The 16,973-nt window shown below is 58.2% G+C and overlaps 1 protein-coding gene across 5 annotated transcripts in view; it reads left to right on the top strand.

Annotated features, from left to right (window-relative positions):
- PTPRN2 (protein tyrosine phosphatase receptor type N2) overlaps positions 1-16,973 on the top strand; it is an 805,581-nt gene that overhangs the window by 688,940 nt on the left and 99,668 nt on the right. For all 5 annotated transcript variants that reach the window (XM_043590047.1, XM_043590044.1, XM_043590046.1 and 2 more), the window contains one exon: positions 11,398-11,610. In XM_043590047.1, coding sequence (XP_043445982.1) covers positions 11,398-11,610 — 213 coding nt within the window. The remainder of the gene's footprint in view (positions 1-11,397; positions 11,611-16,973) is intronic.

Here is a 16,973-nt window from a genome sequence, read left to right as displayed (position 1 = left end):
AGTCTTTTCAAGAATTAAAAGACACATTTTTCCTGCCCTGGAAATAAGGGATTTTAAAATAAAGGAGAATAGAATGGAAATCTGGTGGATTAATTTATCAGTTTCTGAAACAGGGGACTAAACGGATCAGCACCTAAAATACAAACGCGTTCTTTTAATGAATTCCCTGGGCAATCCGTTTATCTTTAAGCTCCGAGCTGGAGGGTTAAACAGGCGTCGACGTGGACCAAACGGCCCCTGGGGGTGGGGTGGGGGGGTTGAGGTGACCCAGCCAAAAAGAATACGCTCTATGTCCACCAAGGTGTCAGCGAGGAAATACACTTTGTACTTACAAACACCTGCATTAAGAGTTTAAGGCCCATCTAACCATTTAAAAAGTGACCAAAAGCGAACTCCAGTGGTATCACCCCGGCACCACCCCCCCGCCCCCGCATTCTTCCTGAAAGCAGAGAAACCCAGGTAGCTCGTCCAATTCAGATTAAATTGGGAATGTGGCGCTTTGATGTTGGAAATGAAACCTTTGGGACCAATGAAGCACTACCTAAAGAAAATAAATTTATCTGTTTACTTACTTCTTTATTATGTCATATCAGGTTTGTAAGGAAACAAAATAGTCTATCTGGCTTTGAGCTGCGCGCCCTGTCCTGCGCTCCAGCGTCCCCTGGGGTCGCCGACACTCTGCCACCATCCCCGGGCCCCTGGATCACGCGGCCGGGCACCTCCTCTCGCTGCGGGAGAGCCGGGGCGGCCGCGTGGGGTCCCAGCCACCTTGGTGACCGAGGAGCTGGACGCCCCGGGATCCTCACGCCTGCTCGCGGTTCCCGGCGGTCGCGGAGAGAAGAGAGAGAGGGGCGTGCCCGCGCGGAGGGTGGCGGCCGAGGCCGCGTCCTGGGGACCGGGCCGGCCCGCCCCGGGAGCAACGCCGCGCGTCGCGGCGGGCTGGGGGCTGGCGCGGGGTCCCCTCCGGCACCGGGTCCCTCCTGAGCGCGGGTCCCGGCGGCCTAGGAAAGAGGCGCAGCCCGAGCGGCCGCCCGGACCCGGGGCCCCCACCCGCCGCGCCCCCCGAGGCGCCGCGCGGGGTCTCGGCGGAGACGCGCGGTCAGCGCCACTCCCCTGACGTCCCCGGTGCCCCTCCGGCCGGGCGCGGGCCCCGGGAGCCTCCCCCACCCCCGCGCCCCGCCCGGCGCCCCGCGCGGTCTCCCGGGACCCCACGGCGTCCCCAGCACCTTGGAGGCCGGCCCTCGCGTCCTGGAGGGGCCTTCCCTTCATCCGCCCCCCGGTGCTGAGTCCCCCACCCAGGACTGGAGAGGCGCAGGAACTCTGCACACGCGCGCGCGCGCGCGCGCACACACACACACATACACACACACACACACACACACAGGCGCGCGCGCGCGCAGGCCGTTGCTATGGAGAGCCCGGTTACCAACGAGGCTGAGGGCGACACGTCCCCTCCTCCAGGCCTCCCTTCCCTGCCTGCGCCCCCTCTCCGCCGACCTCCCCCCTCGCCCCGCTGGAGCTTCCGGGGCCCTTCCCGCCTCCTCCGCGGCCCCAGCCTGCAACCCCTCCTCTCCTCTTTCCCCTCCCAGGGCCGCGCCTGGGGTCGCCCCAGAGGCTGGAGAAGTATGCCGAGGCCCCGAGCTCCCGGGGAGGGGGACAAGCCCCGAAGAGGGCAGCAGGAGGGACAGGAACCACCACCACTCAGGGCTTTGCCCGAGGAGGACCCTCAGAGAGCGGCTAGAGGCGCGGGTCTCTGGGGCTGGACGACCGGGAGGCCCAGCGGGCGGCCGAGCGCCGGCCCGAGGCGAGTTTGCTGGGGGTGGGAGGTGGGATTCAGCAGGCCCTGCCAGCCTCGGGGCTGCGGGAGCCCGGCGGCGTCCCACCTCGGGCCTGCTGGATGTCTGAGGGGGTCGCGGTGCGTGCACTGCGGGTGTATAATCCAGCACAGTTTCCGCGTTTGGCCTCCACTGGACCTGCGCTTCTCGAAGCCTGGGAAGTCCAGCCCGCGAGGAGCTCCTTCGGGAGCTGATGATGGGGGCGCCACCTCTGTGCCCGGGGCTCTGTGGTGCGCTGGGCTCCAGGCAGCTGTAAACACCGAATCAAAGCAGAACTCGGCCTAGGCGTTGGGTCAGTGGAAGCGAGTTTCTAGGACACTTTTAGACAGAGGCAAGCACTTCGCAGGCACTCGACTCAGGTCTGTGGAGACCCCTTGCCCTGAGAGCCCTGGCCCCCGCACTTCCTGGAGGGAAGAGCCCGGGCAGGGGAGGGGTGGGGAGGAGAGGGGAAACGTGCAGGCTCCTCCTGGGCTGGCTGGCGGGGACTGGGGGGGGGGGGGGGGGGGGTGCGGTGCAGTGGGCCCTGGAGGGGCCGGCTGTGGGGCAGGGGGGGGGGGCGTCGGGTTAGGAAGGGCCGCCGTCTCCAGCTGTCCCGAGCGCAGGAACAATGGTGAGGCAGTGGGAGAGGGGGACTGGGAGGAGGGCGCCAGGGTTTCCAGAAAAGGAGAAACCACAGAGCCCAGCGCAGACTGTCATCTGCATGTGACAAGGTCTCTCCCGGTTCCTTTCTTCCTCTTGTTCCTGCAGCTGTGGGCCTCGGAGAGGGCATTGTCCACACAGACGTTGGGTTTCAGCGCCCGGCGCTCGGCTGCTCGCCCGGGGCGTCGCGCACCGGGGTGCCCCAACCTGTAGCTGAGACCGGGGGTCCAGGGCTTGGGGAGAAAGAATGTGGGGGAAGGGGCCAGGGGGGCGCGTGATGGGGTGGCCGATTGGCCGAGGGAGGCCTGGTCGCCCCCCAGATTCCTGCCGGGTCAAGGAGCTGGGGAGGAGCGTTCGACTGGGAGCTCAGCCCTGCGGCGCCCCTGCGCTCCTCCGCAGGCAGTGGTCCAGGCCCGGCCTTTCCCCTGAGGGAGGCGAGGAAGGAGGCTGAGACACCGTTCGCACCGCGGCCTCAGGCCGGCTCTGGTGGCAAAGTTCTCCTTCCCACGTCGGGCGAGACGCTTTGTACTCGAACTCCAGACCTGAACACTCGCGAGTAAAGGGCGGGGTGGGGAGGGCATTTCCTCGCTTGTGTTTACCGGGGTAATTTGGTCTGCTTCAATTTGGAGAGCAAAGAGCCCCCCATGGCAAAAGTGGAAAAACTAACTGGAAACAATAATTTGCCCTGAATTTTTCTCTCGCGAAGAGTTTCCACACCCCCACCCTTCCCACCGCAGAGGTCATAGTAAGGCCATGCGGGTCGATGGTTCTGGCCGAGTCCCCTCTCCCCTGAGCGCTGCCCTGAACTTGCCCAGTTTGAAGTGCGCGGGAGCTGTGGAAGGGAACACGGCTGGAAAGAAAGAGCCGGCGAAGGCCCGGGCGTTGTACGAATGACTGACAAAGCCGATGTCCATTCATAGTCTCGGGCGGGAGAGGGTGTTCGGAGAGCCGCGGCCCCTTAGCCAATTGCTGTCAGCAACATGTGGGGGGGGGGGGGGGGGACATCGCTATAGCAACCGGTGGCTGGGCCGCGAGCCGCGCCGCCGCCGGCCGGGTGCGCGCCGGGCCGGATATAAGGCGGGGCGCGGCGGCCGCTCTGGATGGAGCTGCGCGCGCGACCGGTGGCCCTGCGGGGACTGTCCCGCGCCGGCCCCGCGCCCGTCCTCGCCGCGCCCCGGCCCCGAGCGCCTCGCCCCGGGGCCCGGTCGGAGCGGCGCGCACACAGCCCGGCGGAGCGGCGGCGCAGAGCTGCGGGCGCCCGCGGGCTCGGAGCCGGTGCCGCAGCCGCCGCTGGGGCCACCGCGCACGGCACCTTTGTCTACGCCGGCCTCCCGAGAAGTTTGTGGTCAGAAGCAGGATGGCCCCGCTCGACTGTGGATCGGGAGCAGGGAAACGGCTGGCTGTGGTGATGGCGCCGCCGCTGCCCGCGGCCGCCGCGCCCCGAGGCCGCTCGGCCCGGCGCACGCCCCCCCCTCCTCCGGCTCGGGCGCCGGGCGCCAGCCCCTCCGCAGGTAACCAGGAGCTCGGGGGCCGGGGGCGCGGGCACCCGCGGGTTTGTAGGAGAAAGGAGAGAGGCTGGGGTGGGGGAGGGAGAAAGCAGGAGGGACCTACGGAGGGCACCGCCGAGCGGGTAGGTGGCGGGGCGCGGAACCAGAGGCTGAGGAGGGTGGAGGGTGCGCGCGGGGGCTGGGCTGGGCAACCTGGGCGTCGGAGAGCCCAGTGCGGGGGGCTAACTCAGACTCGAAGCAGGACACCTGTCAAAGGCTCTGGCTGGCGGGGGAGGTCTGAGGTCATCCCCCCCAGTGGGTCAGGTTTGGACATCCCAGGGTGACCGCGTTGGTGGCAACTGTCCCACCCCCCTGGGCCCCTTGGAGACTGGCAGGAGTGGGCTGGGGCCCTCGTTCTTGGACTTGTCCGGAGCCACCCCGGCAGTTCAGACCCTCAGGGAGAGAGGGGGGTGTGGGGGCACCGGTGTGGGAACAGGAGAGGAAGCCTGGGGATGAGCAGGCAGGACGGAGGGGGGCCCACCGCCGGGGCATCTTCCTCCCAGCGCGTCTTGGGGCGCTCTTCACTGTTCTCTCTCGGTCCCGTCGGGGCCTTTCGGGTAGAGGACCTGGGATGGGCAGGCAAGGAGGGGCGACCGTGGGTGAGGCCGCAGGGTGCTCTGAGCGCCCCCCCCCCCGCGCCCTCCCCCCACCAGTTAGAGAAATGCCTCGCTGTGGCCACCTCCCCTCCCCCAAAGGGAACCTGCGCTTTCGCGGACCCCCGAGGTGAGGCAGCCGCGTGCTCGCGGAGAGAAACTTCTGAAGGAGGGACTTCGTTTCCTGCCTGCCTTAACTACCTGTACGGTTCTGAGCTGCAGCCTGCTTTGAGGGTCTAGAGAAGTCTGGAGACAGTCAGATGGACCCCAAAATTAGGGGGTAAAACCCTCAGCAGACTCTCCCGCCCTTTTGTGTCACCAGTGTGCTGAACGGGCCGCGCTCCACGGTGGGGGGGGGGGGGGGGAATGACTCTGTCACTGTCGCCAGGGCCCTGAAACGCGCGCCCAGAGGGCAGTGAGGACCCTGTCCGCGTTGGTCCCTGAGGGGCCGGCCCTGCTGTACGGGCCTTGCCGCCTGCCGCCTGCACCTGTGCGTCGGCCGACTCTGGGGTCCATTTCCCGAGCTAAGTCCGCTGACAGAGGCCCCTGCGCGGAGCCCGGAGCCTTCCCGCCTGGGGCCCGGAGCGCAGCTCGTCCACGTGGTCTCTGCCCAGCCACCCTTCCCCGAATTTAGACGCGAGCGAAAATGCGAGGTGAAGGTCTGTGTGCGCGAGGGGGAGGGAAGCGCATTTCTTTTTATCAACCCAAGAGGAAACGCCCCCCACCCAACCAAGTTCACCCACTTGGCTCCCGAGAAGGGGGTGGCCGTGGTGGGGGTAGCGCAGCAGAGATGTGCGCGGTGGGCCCTCGCCGCTCCCGGATGGGTGGATGCGGGCGTCGTTGGGGACGTGCGCGCGCGGCCCGCGGCCCGCGCTTTGTGGCGGGGAGGCCGGGCCAGGGCATTGTCCCCTTAGGGGAGGGGGCCGGGACCTCCTGGAAAGCCCTGCCGCGAGTACTGTCGGCTCCCAGGAGCACTGGCCCCTTTGTGTCCGGCGCTGCGGCCTGACCTTTCGGACCTCCGTGGGCTGCTGTAAGTAACTGAGCAGGAGGGACCGGGACCGGGAGGCGAGGAAGGCCCGAGGCCCCTGCAGCCCGACAGGGGGCCCGACACAGGCCTGCGCTCCAAGGAGCGCCTGGCCGGGGTCCCGACCCGCGACGCCGGGCCAGGCCAGGATGGGGCTTCTGAGCCTCGGAGGAAGAGGAAGGGCATCCCGAAGGGGGTTTGGTTCTTGCGGGGAAAACTCCTGCTTCACGACCACGGGGTCACCTACCCGAGGAAGCGCGTGTGTGCGCGCGTCAGATCAGGCCTCGGGGACCCGACTGCGCGCGCAGAACACGGGTAGGGAGCGGGCGCATCAGTGCAGCGGCCGAGTAGGAGTCGGGGTGTAATAGAGACTCCAGCGGTGAATCTGAAAGACGGCCAGGGGCACGATTCCTGGGGGGGCCCATCTTCTTCGCTCTGTTCTCAGCTGGTCGCTCTCTGTTCTCCCCGAGACAATTTGCTGTGTATGAAGCTCTGCTAAAAATTAGTTCACACAAGGGTAGTCCTCCCCCTTTAAACATAAATATCGTAAATCTTCCCTGATGTCTTAAAACAGAGTAGTTCCCCAAAACTGATGTTTTGGGAGCGCTCAAAGGCAGCAAATAGACAGTTATCTTTTGCATATTTATTTTTGTCTATGCCTGAAAAAATAAACAAATGGCTTATTTTAAAACAAGGTATCCCCATTTATTTTTATTTAAGAATAATTATTTCTTGGACATTCTTTTCTCTTGCCTATCTAGGCTTTTTTTTTTTTTTTTTTGACTACTTGAATGGCAGATTTGCAAGTACAATTTCATCTGCACGAGGAACAATGGCTTTCACTTGCACAAAGGATTTCTCCCACCCTGGATTCAGACCGAAATGCCTCTTGCTCTGATAATAGCTTCTGAAAAGATTTTGTAATGCAGAGAATTAATACATGATTATTTCCGCCTGACTTCTCTCATTTATGAGAATTCTGTGGCAAATTCCAAATTAAAAATAGTTCAGTTAACAGCTTTAAAAAATACTTTTAAAATATTTTAAGACACCTCCCCCCCCCCATATTTTTAAGTTCGGTCATTCCCATGGCCTGAAAACTATTAAAATTTTTGATCTGCCTTAAAGTGATCATATGTTTTAGTGAGTGCATTTTAGCACATCTAGCATGAAACTCTCAAATAATTCTAAAATTATTCATCTGGGAAACCAAAGACAGATTTGTTATAGCAACTCATTAGTGGTCTCTAAAATCAATTTCTAAATTTTACAGGGAAAGGGATGTTGACAATTACAGTGACGTAAGAGTGCAGAGGGACAGCGTTTCCAAAACAGATTCTTTAGGAATGATTCGGACGAAAGCATCCACATATCAGAAGTTTCCTACTAATAAACTTAAATGCCCGTGCCCATAAATTTGGGGTACAAGTGTATTTTCAAATCGAAGTCAGTGGCTTAGGTAACAGACTGCTATTGTCAGCTGTTTACGACGCACAGTCTTGGAAAAATACTCAGATTTTCAATTTTGTTGCTACCTGTCAACAAATACTTGTTAGCATAAACTGTCGTAATTGTGCGGCTGCCTTAGTTCTCACAACCAAGTTTGGGTATAAAGTGTTCTCTTTTTTTTCTCTTCTTTTCTTTTAAGCTCACCACATGGACAGCTAAAGAAAAAAAGTTTTGAAGATATTTTGCCATAAATGGCTCAGAAGATCATGCAAAGGAAGCCCCATGCACCTCCACTCACAAGCGCAGATCAAAATAGTTTAAGTAGGTCAGGACAACGTCTGTAGATTCCGATTTCCAAGAGCGACCCACAAATTGCCTCTGGCCGCATTTATTTCAAATCACAGCGTTTGCGATATTTTACATTCCAAATTCAAGGAGCTGCAGGTGGAAATGGTTGTGCAGTCAAGACGCATCTAACCTGATGTAAAGTTGACTTAATTATTCCTGATTATTTTTTTAAACCTCTTACTTCTCCTGCACCTGAAACTCCGCATTCAGCGTTTGTGTGTGTGACCCCCGCATCCCAGGGCCCACAGTCATCCCGGCCCCTTGTGCGCCTCTCCCTGCCGCCATCCGGAAGGAGGGGTTCTGCTTCTAAAAGATGCCTGACTGTACGTGTCTGTCCAAGTCATAAATATTTAAACATTATTTTCTTTCAATTTCCAGCCAAGACTGACAGGATGCCTCTAATTAGTCGTGGGCTATCGGCGGGGCCCAGGACAAAATTGGGGGATCGCAGACGGGTTCAAGTCGCTCGGCCTTGGGGAGCAGGGACCCAGGAGGGGAGGGGCTGAGGCCCACCCCGCCCTGGTCACACCTGCAGCGGGGCCCTGGCTCAAACTCATGCTCCTGTTTTTTCTCTTAAAGCTCTTGGTTAGCAGGGATTGGAAGTTTTGTTTGTATTCTTAATTCCACAAACAGAAAGAAAATAAAATAATCACGAAGATTTTAAACCCCAGTCACTATGCCAAAGAAGGAATTCCCCTGCTCTAATTTTTTTTTAACTTCCATAAATTTTAGTTTCTTCCGGGTTTCTTAAGACCTGACCTGCAGCCAGCAACAGTTTTTCCTCCCGCTCGACCCTCCCGCCCGGCGCTGGGTAGGTCGGAACCACTGGGGGCGGGGGGAGCGAGGAAGAGTGATTTTTCGGGCTCTGGCTGAGATGCACCACCCCCCCCCCCCCCCCCCGCGGGCCGGCTGGAGGGACGTTCCCAGCCCGGCTCTAGGGTCCGCGACCTCAGCGTCAGAAGCGCGGCGGGTCCGTCGGCCCTACCACCGCAGTCCTCTGGGTCACACCCTCTTCTCCCCCACGCCCAAGCTCGGGAGTCCTCAGCCTCACCCACCCCTCCCCTGGCTGCAGGATTGGGATTGCGGATGGGCTGCGGGAGGTACGTCTGGGCGCCTCCCTCCCAGCCCGGGACCGCGGTGGCCCTTCTCCGCGGGAGAAGGTTCCAACGCAGCTTGGAACCAGAAGAGACCATAGAAAATGGGACTCAGTGGGCACCGGGTCACGTCCTTTTCCCTCCCCTGCATCCCTTCTCCTCCGGCAGCACCTGGGACCCAGCGGGGGCTGGGCAGCTGGGAGGAGGGAGAGCGGGATCCGGAGAGGAAGGACCTCAGCTCTGGGAGCAGTCACTCTCCTTGACATTTTTCTTTGACCTTTGAGTCCACTCCACGCGCGCCGCGAAAGAGGCACTGTTCCACTACCCGCGCGTGCCGAGCGCATCGTGGGTCACGGTGACCGTCGGTTTCCTGGGGCAGGAACCCAGCCGGCCGGGGGCGGCGGTGTTCGGGCCACTCTGCCTCCTTGAAAAGAGCTTCGGTGCGACCTCTCCCTCGCCCGAGGCCTGGGCCAGGAGAACGTGTGGGCGCCGCGCCTGCCCGCATGGCCTCTCACCTGGAACCGAGTGACAACCGGGCCGCCTCTGCGCCGGTTCCCCGGCGAGCGCCCTGCGCAGCGGGACCTCGCGTCCCCGACCGCCCGGCACCCACAGTCCGGGCCTTGGCCCCTGGCGCCCGTGCGACCGTCCGTCGGGTGCGCACCGACGCGCGCGCCACACTTCGAGGCGCGGCGCGTCCTCTGGAGCCAGCTGGCCACCACACGCGTGTGCGCTTCACGCCGCCAGGCAGGAAGGTTCAGGAAGTCCCCGTTCCCGGGCGCCGTCAACCACGTGGGCGCGAGGGGTCCTCCCGAGGCCTGGGCGGGATTCCCCCGCGCGGGAGCTTGGACTAAGCGGGGACGCGGGGACCCACAGTCGCCGGCACGGAGGGCGGGGTTGGGGGGACGCGTAGTGAAGGCCGGGCAGGCCGGGCCCGGGCAGGGGGACGGCCGGACGCCCCTCCTTCGGCCGCGCCGCCTCCTTTGTTGTCCCGGCTGGGTCTGCCGAGGCGAGGCGGTCCCGCGGGGGGCGCGGGGGGAGCGAGAGGTCCTCCTGGAAACGCCCCCCACCGAGGTGCCGGCAAGGCCTCTTTCGGGGGGCGGAGGGGCCGCCGCGAGGGGGAGGCCGCCCCAGCCGCGGGACGCAGCCAGGGGACGGAGACCCCGGCCCGGAGCCTCGCGGGCGCCCAGGGGCGCTGACCTGCGCGCCGCGCCGGGGAGGTCGCGGTCCCTCCCGCCCCGCTGGGCCGCGCCGCGCCGGGTGGGGTCCTCCGGTTTATTTATGGGGCTGCGGCTCTCGCCCCGCGCGGGGCGGGGACAGGGGTGCGGAGGGAGCGCGGGCGGCGGGGGTGGGTCTGCTGCTCCAGGAGCGAGAGCCTCCCCGAGGCAGCAGTGCCGCCGCGGAGGGAGGGGCGAGCGGGACGGAGGGGAGGGGTCCGCGCCGGGGAGGGGGGGTGGGGGGAGAGGAGACCGCGGGACCGCCGCTCCGGCCCCTCGCGCGCCCCTCCTGCGCCCCCGCCCCTCCGGGTCCCTCCCCCTGCGCGCTCCCCCCGTCCCCGGCCCCCTCCCCGCCCTCCCCACCCTCCGTGTGCCTCCCCGCCGGTTGCCAGCCTCGCCGTCCTCCTCGGAGCCGGGCGTCCAGGCAAGAAAATTCGGCGTCTTTTCTCATTTAACCCGCGTTTCCATTAACTCAGTCCCGGCACCAGCTAATCCGCGGCACCGAAGGCAAAAGGAGGCTAATTAATGACCAGCTTTTCCAGTCAAGACCGGCGATAATTGCTTTGGTGGCCTTTATGATTACAAGATAAAAATGGCCCGGCCTGACATAAGAGGCCCTGTGTACACTCGGAGACGGGAGGAAATGAGGAGGTGGGAGGCTGAATACGGAGCAGAAAATTACTAATAGAAGAGAGATAATGAATAGGCCGGCCAGGCATTCATGGGGAAAAATCCATTTTGTTACCACGCGAAATTAGGTGGTGGAAAGGAGTTTGCTAATTGTTCTCATCTTGTAGCAACCGGGACCGAGGCGGGGGCGTGCGTTTCCATTCATTGCCCGGTGGTGGTGGGGGGCGTGCTGGCCGGAGCCGCTTCTCACCGCGGCCACTGCACCTGACCGAGGACGAGGCTGCCCCGCGAGCACCACGCTCCTTGAGCCCGGAGGGGACTCCGGAGAGATGCGCCCAAAGCCTGCCCCCCAGACAGTGGGACTCTGATGCTTTGTCTCCCCATTTTCCACACCGCCGGGAGGCGGCCTCCTGGACCCTGGCCTCCCCAGCGCCCCCCGCAGCTCCTTCCCAGGAAAAGCGTGAGGTGCGCGCAGCGGCGGGTCTGTGTCCCGCGGGCGCGCACGGAGGGTCCCAGGTCGGTGGGGATGCCTCGCCAAGTGTCCTCTGAGGCACCGCCCCTGCTGTGTCTCAGGGAAGGTTGAGGTGAAACTTTCAGAGATCCTGCCCCTCTTTTGTGCTGTGCGCTGTAGGGTTGTTTGACGTCTCTGTGCCCCAGGAACCCCCCCCTCCCCCCGCCGGAAACATTTGTGGTGCGTGCTCTGGATAAACTATTTCTCTCACCCTTGTCTGGACAAGGGATGCGGGCCAAAGAGTTCACGTCCTTACGTTTTGAAAATCGGTGGCTTTAAGAATAAAAGTGATGCCTCTGAGTTTCCTTTTGAAAACGCTGCGATCCTTAAGATGCGAATTAGACATAACTTCCCTCCTTGCTTGGGGGTGCTGTTCTGGAAGGCCCTCCCGCTGGGGCAGGGCCCACAGCCCGCTGCGCTGAGCTGTCACGTTTTGGATCCGCTGGGGAAGGGTGGTTTCCGGGAGGTCCTATTTGCTGGCCACTAACACACTCCTTCTCTCCTGTCCTACAGAAAAGCAAACTAAAGCTCCCTCCACGCCGGGCAAAGCAGGGGGACTCGACCCCGTTCATTGTGCTCACGCTGGTCTCCGTCGTGGCCATGGTGGGGGTCCTCCTGGCCTCCGGCGTCATCTACTGTCTCCGCCACACCTCCCGCGCCAGGCTGCAGGACAAGGTGTCGGGACCAGGGGACCACCCGGGCCCGGACGCCACGGCCGCCTACCAGGTAGGGGCTCCGTTCACCCACTGGACACACAGATCAGTTAACTGCCCGAGGCCCTTCCCCACGCCCAGTGGCTCTCTTACCCATAGTTCGGGTTCTTTTAGGAGGACGGTTGGAAACTCCTCACTAGCGTTCCCACGAGTCCCTCGTACCCACAGTTTTACTGCTTCGTGTTAATCTTACTCTGTTCTCGGCTGGTCTCAGTTAGCTGTGAAAGCAGGTTGCTCAATGGAAATGTGGAAGAAGTGAGAAACGTGAATTACGTATCTTCCTTTATCTTTCTTAGTTTGGCCACTATTAATGAAAAAATGCCAAAGTTGCGAGATACGTTGGCTGTGTGGGTTTTTGAAGACGTCTCTTAAATTGTCGACTTCTCGGGGTCTCATATGAAAGGATCCTTTGACCTGAACCGTTGCTGGCCTCTGCTATTATTTGGATAAAGTGAAATCTAATGCCGATAAGTGGGAAGTAAGCCAAGGACGTCCCCTTGAGAGCCAGGGTGGCGGCCTCCCGCGGGTAACACGGGACGTCCCAGACCCACCTGGAGACAAGTCAGAAGCCAAAGAGAATGTCAGGAAGGCAGGTTCAGACCACACGGGCTGGTAGGAAATTCCCAGAATGTTTGGACGTGCCGTAGCATACGCTTCATATTCGGTAATGTCCCGTAATGAAAACGTGCCTTCGGTTGTAACAGCACACGAGCCCACGGTAGGAACTAGTTGGGGCGTTGGATTCCTTTTAACGTAAAATGGCATTTAACTCTATGTATATTTTCCCATTTGGGAAGGTAAAACATTTAATCATCCTTTTAAAAATTCATTCGATATGTATTTGTGGGAGATTCCCTCCCACTGGACGAGATGCTTTGTTTTGTCTAGTGACATGATTGTGCCGTGGAATATGTCTGTCTTCTGTACGACACATCCTATTTACAATCGTGTGTAAGTTGAATGTCACTCTCCTGTCATGACAGTCATACGGGGGGCTCTCCTGCTCTTTCTAGAACCACCCTCCCCCGCCCAAGCTGGCCCCCCGGGTGCCCTCTAGGACTGGCCTGTGCTGCCTGATTTTGCTCCTTGGGCTGCCCTGACGCTGGCCCACGGAAGGAGCTGGGATGAATTTCTAAAACCACTATGCTTAAAAGAGACCAGGAGATAGCGTCCCACTCCCCCCCCCCCCCCGCCCCGCCACCATTTCAAAATTCTTGGTGTTGTCCCTGAACGGAGGAGAAACGCTCCGGCTTTCTGGAGGAGGTCACAAGGCTGGTCAGCGTGATCGTCCCTTATAAAGAAATGGCAACTTCAAATGTGTGGGAGGTGACATTTCAGCCCCGGCGCACGGCTCTGCTTCAAAGCAAAAGAAAAACCACGTTTGAAGAGGAAGCCTAGGAAAAAAATGTCACATAAACTAGTAAGAATTTATCCAGAAAGTCTATTGAGCAAGACCATCGGTGTAAGATGGCCAGGTCTGTGCCGGGACATAAATAAATTATCACACCAGTTCTGTTCTGTGTGCAAGAGACGGGAGATCACACAGGGGTGGATTTTTAGAAAGCACGGCATCCTTTGATACACTTTGAAATTCAAATATAAAATATTGATAGAATGGAAAGGTTGGGCTTGCATGCAGAAATGACTAAGTTTGGCAAAAACGCAGGTTGAAATTGCACACTGAGAACTGAGTTTCCGATAATTAACGGAAAAAAAATCTTGCCAGTGACAGCTCTAATTAATAGTATCTGTAATTAAAATCATGCCCTTCCAGCAGGAAAATTGTTTGAATTTCTTGGAGTGACCTTTTGTTGTTCCTCCTGGGGACATGGTGGTTAAGTTGATATTGATTTTATAATGAGCTCTGGTTTGTTTAATAAGAATCTGTAATCCAGACAATAAATGAAATGTGTACTTTTCTTCAATCCAGATTAATCAAAAGGGGGGAAAACTTTTCCTTTAAACATGTGATCTAGGGAAATTTGGAAATGAAATGATTGTAAAGATTTTCTGATGGGCTCGGTTTTGTTGTCGCTCCAGTATACGTTTTAGGGAAGGGCTCTGATTAAACGTGGACATCGTCCCGAAGTGGCCTGTTCGCCGGGGGGAAGGTGCTGCTGTTTGAGCAGCTATGTTGTTGTGGTTTGTGGTTAGCAGGGCAGGACTCAGCACACGGGGATGGGGTTTCAGGACTTTTCCCTCTAGATTTAGCTGACTCATGTATCACCAGCTCTTAAAAGCATAGCTACGGATAGAGGGGGTTTACACTTGTAAATGAGGCAAGAGTTAGCTCATTAATGCCTCCGCACTAAACCTGGGTTTTCTAGAGCGACCCCTGAGACCCCCTTTGAACGCAAACGTCTGTCTGAGAAGTTGTCCAAAGTATCGCAAACATAAAACGATTTCAGGAAAAGCTGCTATGATGCTTTTTTATTTTTGCATCGTTGGCCTTCTGCACGCGGTTAACCCTACAGTGGAAGGGAAGTTTGGATAATCCCCCCCTAAGTCCCATCGCTGGACGAGGAAAACCGAGCGATTTGATATCATACCTTACCTCTTGGGGACGATGAAAATAATCATTGTTATAATTTTTCCGGAAGAAAGTGTGCGTGAGGTTAGAAGTAGCTGACCTGGGAATGAGGAGTGGCGGGTGGCAATGTAGCAAGTTTTATCAGCGTTGGAATATGACATGACCCTTCCGACGGACGGAGTCGGTGTCCCCATCAGAACACAGGGTGACGTGACCCTTCCGATGGACGAAGTCAGTGTCCTCGTCAGAACACAGGGAGCCTTCGGCCAGCAGTGAAGGATGGGGCTCGGGGGGTCTGCTCCAGCCGAGGCACTGGTGGCCTCTGGGCTGGGATTTCTTCTTCCCGGAGAGCCTGAGAGGAGAATCCATGTGTCCCCAGTTACACGGCACGGCAGTGGCCTCATTGCGACTTACCTGGAGCGGGAAGGCCCCCACGCAGCCGTGGTCCACGCGAGCCCTCACAACTCACCCTTGTGCTGTCTGCCCTCCCAGGCTGCTGGCGGTCCGTGCAGAGACCTGTGTGCTCATAACTCATGATTCGGGGCTTTGGGTTACAGTGTGTTCATGGAGTGTTCCTGACTCATCAGTGGGCTTTTCGTCACACTGTTTCAAACAGTGAGTACTTTGCATTATTAGATCCTAATGCAGACACGTTTAAACATTTTTCCTTTTCTTCCTCGGAATAGAACTATTTCGTAGACGGAGTCAGCATCTTAAAGCTTAGTTTACGGATGTGTAGGTGGCTGAGATTTTTGTTTGCTTTACCCATTGGAAAATCAAATATTTCTTGATAGACTCTCACGCTTCAACACTTACCAAGAGATCAGTCTTACCAAACAATCTGTCAAACTTTAATTTCCTCAAACTTGGAAGAACTTGCAGAGTAACTGAAACCTGTTTGGGAAGGTCATTTTTTTAATGGTCACCAAACGTTTCTCGGTTGTTTTAGTAGATGTTACTTCTTCTTCTAGATGCGGAAACCATAGTATGTTTGGATTAAGTCTGTGCTTTGTTATCTGGAAAGGTAATTTCTTTACTTTTGTTCTTTCTTTCCCCACGTTGGCCTGTCAACATGTAACATATACATGGCGGGAATGCCTATGCACCCACTCACGACACGTGGTCACTCAGGGTAGCAGCGCCCGGTTCACGTGGAAGGCGGTGGAACCCACGGCGCTGGGGCCCCTCCTCACGTGGGTGTCCTGTTTCCGTGGAAGGCACTTGGGCAACACTGTGCGGAGAGAAGTCGTTAGGTGATAAGTAGACGTTCCCCGGCTTTTTCCCTCTGAGCATCTTTGAGTGTCGCGTCCATTTCTCTGAGGCTCTGATCACCTTGGAGCAGCCAGTTCGGCAGCCCACCGGCCCTCGCTCCCACCCCACTCGAGGGCACGGACCCCGGCGGAGTTTTCCGCAAGCCTCTTTTGATGGTTTATTTCACAACACCCAGGTTTCCTTGTTACTTGGAGGCCTTTGGAGCCAGAGGCAAGAGCGCATTTGGGTGTGGGCGGCCTGGACACGGCCCCGGGGGCTCATCCCACTCGCGAGTGGTTATGGGAGTGTGACATGAGGTGTGTTGTGGCCGCTGCTGTCGGGGGGCTCCCTCCGCTCAGGCTGGAGGGCCCGTGGCCCGGACGCGTCCTAACTTCCCACCTCTGGACAAGGGAGAGCCAGGCGCTCACAGAGGGGGTGTGGTGTATTCTCCCGGGCTTTGAATTGGGGGGTCTTTCTTTTTCCACGGCGGTTTAATCTTTCGTAATCTGCACTCACCAGCTAGAGAAGCGTTTTCCGATTCAGGTAGACAACAGTGAGTCCCCTGAGGTTTGCCTGGTCCCCACCACGAGCTCCTAAAGTTGCCTGTTCTGTCAACGATGTCTCTTAGAACGGCTTTTCTTGGCTCTACGTTTAAGTTTTCACATCAGTATAACTTTTTTTTGCGACTTCCCAGCAGGTGAAATCTATCCTGCTTCAGAAATGGGCGAGTTCCCTAAAATCATGTTAAAGACCTCACATTTTTCCTAATCAGTCAAGCCTGAGAATTGGAGTTTTGCGAAGTTTGCCCTTGCAGGAAGCAGCTATCTGCACCTGTGTCTGTAGGTAGAATTCTCCAGAAGCTCTGCATGTACTGAGTTGGCGTTTCGTGCGGTGGGAGGGTGAAACCTTGTCCCGGCGTGCTGTGCTCCACGGCCCCAGGAACAGGCCCAGGCTTCACCGCAGGTGCTGTATTGTTTCCCAAAAGCACAAATGTCACCTGCCGCCCGACACAGCCACGCCACAGACCTAGGAAAACCCGCAGGCTTCTGCCCTGCCGAGAGCAAAGAAATCTGTCCGTCCTGAGCATTTCGAGAACGTGCGTCTACGTGTATGTGCACTCCATTTCAAACGATCAGTACGCGGGCCGACGAGCTCGGCTTAGATCTTCTAGATACTTTCCACTCTGGGTCTGAACGTGGTTCAGTACGGCGTGACTTTGTAGTGCATTTTTCTCTTCGGTCTTAAATTTTCAAATATGCAGTTCCCAGAAGCCGCGGCTACATGCCCATTCTCCAGTTTCTGTGCAACGCGTTTCCTCAAAAATAGCTCCTGAGATTTGGAAATAAATCTAGAGGAGGCGGAAGGCTGGAAAGATTGCCAAAAACATATCTAAACACAAAAGTGAGGCATGTTGCTGTCCTAACGCAGCAAGCCACCTCCCTTGATCAAACGATAATAATTAGATCAGACTTAATTGAAAATAACAGACCACTCGGTGAGATGCTGGAAGACGAAGGCTCGGGCTGGCTGATGCTGGGGGTCCCGGGGCCTGGGTTCCACGGCTTCTTCTCGTAACTGTGTTGCTGTGTTTTATT

The sequence above is a fragment of the Prionailurus bengalensis genome, chromosome A2, assembly GCF_016509475.1.
Source record: "Prionailurus bengalensis isolate Pbe53 chromosome A2, Fcat_Pben_1.1_paternal_pri, whole genome shotgun sequence".
NCBI classification, from domain to species: Eukaryota; Metazoa; Chordata; class Mammalia; order Carnivora; family Felidae; genus Prionailurus; species Prionailurus bengalensis.
This window is presented reverse-complemented; position numbering and strand designations above follow the sequence as displayed.